Raw genomic sequence first — 6,650 nt, 5'->3', positions numbered from 1 at the left:
GGAGTGATATTTCAGCACCATGCAAGAGGAAAGCTGTGTACACTAGGCAGCGTGGTATTGAAAGCGCTAAGGGAATACCTTTTTGAGGGAAAGTAACGAGCTCAGAACTGGAGCAAGAAAGCGAAATAACGAAGATGAAAGAAGGGGGGAGTGCATTTGACGAGCACTAACTCTCAAGTAATGAATAGCAGTTTTTCAATATACCTCAAGCAGAAACTATGTTAAAGCTGTACCTGCTACTACCTGGTACTTGGAACTGGTTCCTGATACCGATGGGGCAAACACCTGGAGGTTGACAACAAGGATTGAACATAAACTGAACACAATGCAGTCAGCTATGGAAAGGAAAATTAGGTGTAACGTTTATAGGCAGGGAGAGAGAAGAGCGGCGCAGAAAACCAACCTGAATTAATGACATCCTAGTAGAAGACAAGAACAAATGATGCGAAGGCAAGCGTATTATATAGCAGGGGGCGGCAGAACGTCATGTGGGCTGGTTAGATTAGATCGCCTCATTTCCTCCCTTCAATTCCATGCTCTCTCTCTGCCTCGCTCTCGGTTCTATATATATATATATATATATATATATATATATATATATATATATAGGATAGTGACCAAAGCATATGTGCTAGGTGCTTTGTTCCTGGTGTCGTCTTTCTCGACTTAATCTCACAAAGTATTTTGCTGTTTGTTTTCAGCGAAGTGCAGGTGATCGAAGAAGGTTTTCAATAATTTTTTTTACCCAAAGCGGAGTATACAAAAGGAAGCCACTGCGATGAGTGCAGGTTCACGTAAACTATTGTTCTACTTCTGATATTCTTGAGCTGGACACGTCAGAAAGAAGAATGACGAAGTTTGTTCTCTACTCGACGCTTCAGGCAGTCAGTGCGCTGCTTCGAAAAAGCCAGCTTCGTGTCGAGTAATGCAAGCAGACGACCCGCCCCAGTCGCCAGCCGACCCGTAAGTAGCTTAACAGTTTTGCCGCTGCCTTGTATTCCCCTTTCGGAGGCACCGTCGCCGACCTAGTGTTCCGTGCTCGTCTCTCACAGGTCGCGCATTCTACGCGCAGAGCAGCTGCGCAGCGCTCTGAGAACAACGCGGAGGCCGACTTGGAATACGTACATATCTAGACTGGACAGGGACCAGTACTCGGTATTCTCTTGCTGGCTTTTGCTCGCCACCTCCGTGGGCCTGTTCATCGTCATCCTGCTGATCTTTGGCAAGCAGTTCTGCATGGTCGTGTTTTTATTTATAGGCACCCTGGTCGCACTCTTTGTGCTGTTCGTGCAGCCTCCAGAAGGCGTGCACAGGCGACAGGCCGTGAGAGACATGCTGATGAGGAGCTCACCCGTGGTCCCCGCTGCAACTCACACCGTTTCAATTCACAGCGCGGAACATGTCGCAGTACCGATTGAACTTACTTCCCCTGGAAGTCAACAGCAGCACCAGAAAAGGGAGAACTCTGTGACGGGCCTCAGGATGAAAGACCCGCCGACTCACTTGGGGCCGCCCCTGTACCAGTTGCGCAAGGCCAGCATGATGTTCGAGAAATACGACGCCGCCACACACGTGCCTCCTCCGCCGTCTACCACTACGGAGGCCCCCAATGAGACGAAGCGCGGCTTTTTCCGCTCACTATTCTCGAGGATACGGAAAGGGCACCTTCAGGCGAACCCTTACTACACGACACTCACGGACGACGCAACGAGCAACGAGGAATGTGGTGAGGTGATGACCCAGAGGACGGTGACGCAGCGCAGCGCCGAACTCCTAAGCTGTTCGAAGAGAGACATATCGGACAGCGCGAAGAAACACATCGGTTTCCAAGAGGAACCGGTTCCCGCGGAGTTGGCCGAGCAGCAGACAGGCGCAATCACGCCACCCGGCCCGAGCCCGAAGAACCGCCAGCGAAGTAGCCAGTCCATACGACCCCAAGGTGATATGGAGATGAGCACTGGCCGCGCCAGGGTCGACCGTAGCACCTCTGTGTTCACCACCGTTGTGCCCGGTTCCAGCGCACCTGGCCTGAAACCCCTGAAGAGTGGCGTCAAGGGCTCCATGATGCCGAAGCTGGGAGCTCCTGTGCGGAGGCAGAGTTCCATCGCCACTTCGAAGCGTACGGTCAACTTCTCAGGAGCCGTGTCTACACCAATCAAGAGACCGTCCCCGCAGAGGTACTACCGCAAGGGGGAAGACTGGCGCAAAGTGGCCGATTCGTCCGTATCCATGGGCAACGAAGGGGTTGACCCTGACCTGCTAATCGCTGCCTCTTCCAAGCCGTCTGAGTCGCGCCCGCCGAAGCAGAAGGCGTCGCCGCACAAGCGCACCGCTAGCACCGACTCCTCGTCGCCGGACTTAAGAACGGGCACAAGCAAAACATACGTTATGTGCGATTCGACCAGCGGCTACCGAAAGGTCTACCATGTGTGGAGCCACTGAACGGCATGTTCTGTCGTCCAGGAGTCTGCGATCACATCGCGACAATGCGCTCCGCACAGTCAATGCAATACAAACACTGCGCTTCTGCGCACGAGAGATTGTGTTAGTAAGCGCCTATGAAGAGTGGCACCCACCGCGTCCTGTTTTCTTCCATCGAATCGGAGGGATTGTGCCAGTGCGTCTCTGTGACTGGACACGCTTGGCTTTAGTATTTCCAATGAGCCGTGCTGAACACCAAATAACGCTTACCTCCATGTAGTAACATAAGATATGCATGTGTACATCAGGGATTCCAAGGGAACGAAAGCATGAATTAGTTGGAATCACAGCTGTGCTTAAAGACTCTAGAAACTTTGAGGAAGTTTGCTTAATAAATTACAAGATTGTTATAGTGGCAGCAGAATTAGAACAGCTAATTTACGTTTACACCTTACGTTCTAACCTTAGCTACGTATACATATAGAATATTTGTGTGATGACTTCGAAACTGGTCATATTTATCGGGAAGTAATACATGCAGCAGCTAAGCAAAAAGTGTGCGCCATCCTATATACATGCGTTAGGTTTGTTCGCGATAATGTATTTTCCGATAGGAAATTTGCTTTATTGCTGATGCGTATTTGCTGAGCTGTATCTTTTTTTTACCCTCAGCATTATGAACCTTTTCTTTCCTTTTTTTTTTTTGTCTTCCCTTCTTAACTGGATCGTTCCGGAGAAGTGCAGGATTGATTGGAATAAAATGGTAGAAGACTTTATCCTTCTGAGGACATAGCCCGGCTGATGATGGTGCTAAGGCTGATGATTGTTCGCCGTTCGTTCCGCAACAGTTCCCCATGCAACAGCTATACTGCAATGGGCCAGCCGTTCTCTCTGAAATGATGAAACCGTTTAGAACGTCGCCACTTTCTCTATACTAATTCTACTTACTTCTGTAAGTTCCAACAACATACAACCAGGCGCTGTCATTTGCTCAGTACGAGCGTTGTGTGGTACCCGCCATTATGGTTTGGACGTCCAAAACTTCAATCATACTGCTGCGTCAAGAATATTTGAGTAGCCGCAAAAGAGTTTATACGGGTGCCCCAGAATGCCAACCCTATGACTGAGAGTTTGAGGATAGCTATACTACTTGCACAGATAGTAAAGGGAGCCTTGGAGCATCGCAATATGATGCGCCTGCGACAAACGAAAACGTGATTCTGAAACAGAGACACGTGGCGTTCTTGTCGGTGCTGTTCTTGACAAAGAATCAAATGTTAAGCTGCGGGCCTGCTGACTGCCATTAGTACACACATTTCGGCATATATTTTTAATGATTTATGATTTCTAACCTTTTGTGCAAGTTCACAAATTCCAAGAAGGTACTAAGCAACAAAAACAACAACACCAAAAAAGGCGTGCAGATAGAAGTGCACGCTCCATTCCAAAGTACACACAAGTTTGGGTAGCTTTTCTACTCCTGGCTGAGACCACTTTCTGAGCTATATCCTTTGTAAATAATCCTGTTTCTCTGAAGTTACACGCAGGGCATACATCATATTTGTCAATTCGGCTACCTCCGACTTTGAAAAAGAAGCAGTCGTGGTTGTTCTGAACAGCAACGCCAAGGAGACAGAAAATCCGTGCCTGACTTCTCCACTCGAGCCGCCGAAAACCTTGGCAATTGTTCTAGCAATAGCCTACAGCTGGAAAGTAAGGCAGGGCCTGGCCCACCAGGATATGCGACCATGGACATGGATGGATGTCAGGCACGGGGGATTACCGGGGAATGGGTAGGCGGACAGGATGGCTTGACCTAGTACGAACCAACACTATCAAGCAGATTTTCCCGCACCTCTTTACTCGACCTTCGTAGATTACTTCGAAGCCTTCAGTGGCACTAGGTGCAAATATTGGCGTATTCAGAAATCTTCATTATATGCGTCATGTATCCAGTCGTTCCTTCGCGCGGAGGAACACCGACATTGATGTGCACGTAACGAGAAAGTCTTAAATAAGCCCGGTTTATGACAACACCTTAAGTCCTCCAGCGGAGCAGTGCGACGAACAACTGACCAGTTGGGACCTGCACGTCCAGCGAAAGCTGACCGCTAAAGACGGAAAGAAGCTTGACGCATATGATTGAATAGAAGAAAAAAATGCTGCCATCCGGAAATATTTGCACTATGCAGATCTACGTACTTCACTAAATGTGAAATATTTCTGTGAATTGTGCAACACACTCAATAAGTGTTCTTAGCATAGTGTTCAATTTCTACGAGCAGGCAGAAATTCCCGGAATTCTTGACTTCCTGAGATAATGTGCTCATCTTTATTATTTCTTGAAATTTCGTAGATTGACTAAACTAGCATCTTATGTATTTTCCCTACGCAGAGATTATAGTCATTAAAGCACTCCTTGCATAAAACAATTGCCCGGAGCGGCGGCTACGACTTGAAGCTATCCTCAAACCATGAACGCCTACTAAGGCCGACTACCTACTGAAAACTCTCGTCCATCTATAACCCCTTTTTGATTTATTTTTACGCGATATTTGAATTCCTCATTGCATTAAGCATTATCCCACGACCCTAGTAGTGCTTGCTTGAATTCTTCTGAATGTAGTTTTATTACATTGATTATAATTTCATGCTTGAAAATTGAGCTTACGGCGGAGGAGCTCGCCTTTGACCTCATGACGTGCACTGCTGTTAAAGGACCCCGTCGCTCGCAAGACACTCGTAATTCTTCGTAATGTCGTCCAATTGCTACTAGCAGTGAGAAATCACCTCACTGGCATCCGTGCCATGCGTTCCTTTTGCACGCCTGCTCAAGCTCTACAGTAGTGCAGCTGCATAGATATAGTGTAGCGGAACAAAACGGTCCTATCGATCGCGACATGATCAACGAAGAAGAGCGCATATACGTCAAAAAAAAAAAAAGAAAAAAAAATCTGAAAAGCCGAGATCATGCGTACCCCTCACGCCTGGGTGAACGCGAGAACGATGCGTGCGTAGCTCATCGGCGGCCGGTGATATGTACCTTTAACCTGTCCTTTTCTTTCTTTTCTTACCGGCGATGACTACGGGCGGCGGAGTAGGCAACCCCTCTCTCGCCATCTGAACTCTCCTCTTCGTCCTCTCTCGTATCTGTGGTCCCTTTATTTCTTTACTTTTGTTTAATGTCTCCGGCGGGGCGGCTACTAGACTTGTCGTAGATACAGGGGAGCAAATAACAAGCAACCACCCTGTACATATACGTTGCCGCCCGACGACTCGTTGTTCCGTTTTGCACGCTCGTGGCGCCACCCGTATGGGCGAGACCGTCTCGCTCGGCGATATGACCGTAAGCACGCTCCGTCGAGTTAGTTGCGTGCAGTGCATGACCCTTGTTTCGCTGATGGGTGGAGGAAACCCTGGCTTTGGGACCTTCCTTCTCCGAAGTCCTATGTGCTAATGATGAGCGCATATAGGCTATTTTTTTTTTATTTTTTTTTTTACGATACGGATGCAAGCTTTTTATAGCATATATTTCGCTTGCTTACATGCAAGCCAGGTTGGAGTACAAAATCGCGTGCGCGTTCATATCAGGTAATATTTCTGTAGCTGCCTAGAATCGAACGCTTATCCGCTCTGGTATTCACACTCACGCTTCGTCCATGCGAAAGCGACAACTAAGAAGAAAAAATGTGAGAGAGGGAGGAGTATGCATGATCCTGACATTCGGATTATATGCGTTATGTGTTTTTAAGAAAATATAACACGTTTCATTTAATTATTTATCGAAGTTAACTATGCATTTTTCGGCAAGACTTTCGAGGAGAGGTCGCTGCGGCTTGCCATTAACGAATTGCTCATGAATTGAAAGCATTTTTCTTAAAATTCAAACAGCTGAGCTCCACAAGGTATTTTACCACGTCTTTTGCGGTACTGCAACAAACAAATAAATGTATGAACGGATGTGAGTATAGCTTTAAAGAAAGGGAGGGAAGTGTGTACATTGCGAAGAGGGAAAACCAAACAAATGTTACTGAAAGTTTGCCAGACGGAATTTTGCTTGTAACTAAACACAGACCAAAACATGCATTTGCCAAATCCAAGATCCTTGGACAGGGACATAAAAGGGCCTATCGTGGCTGTTTTGTGTGCAGTAGGAAACAGTGAAAGCCAGGGGCTACTTTTTCATCCAAGAGGGGAGCATGGCATCAGATAGGACCCAGTAGGTCTCC

General features: G+C 47.4%; 1 protein-coding gene across 1 annotated transcript; it reads left to right on the top strand.

The window, feature by feature from the left end:
- The first annotated feature begins 1,236 nt into the window (after positions 1–1,236).
- LOC146172644 (uncharacterized) lies at positions 1,237–2,442 on the top strand. Its single transcript, XM_084584328.1, has one exon. It carries the CDS (start codon positions 1,237–1,239, stop codon positions 2,440–2,442), a length of 1,206 nt encoding a protein of 401 aa, XP_084440454.1.
- The last annotated feature ends 4,208 nt before the right edge of the window (positions 2,443–6,650 follow it).

The sequence above is a fragment of the Amblyomma maculatum genome, chromosome 11 (genome assembly GCF_055883805.1).
Source record: "Amblyomma maculatum isolate TAMU_Amacu chromosome 11, ASM5588380v1, whole genome shotgun sequence".
In the NCBI taxonomy this organism is placed as follows: domain Eukaryota; kingdom Metazoa; phylum Arthropoda; class Arachnida; order Ixodida; family Ixodidae; genus Amblyomma; species Amblyomma maculatum.
Note: the sequence above shows the minus strand (reverse complement) of the source record. Positions and strands in the feature narration are given on the sequence as shown.

What these genes read in the sequence shown, in the direction of transcription:
- LOC146172644 (XM_084584328.1), top strand. Translation starts at nt 1,237, where the DNA reads ATGGTCGTGTTTTTATTTATAGGCACCCTGGTCGCACTCTTTGTGCTG.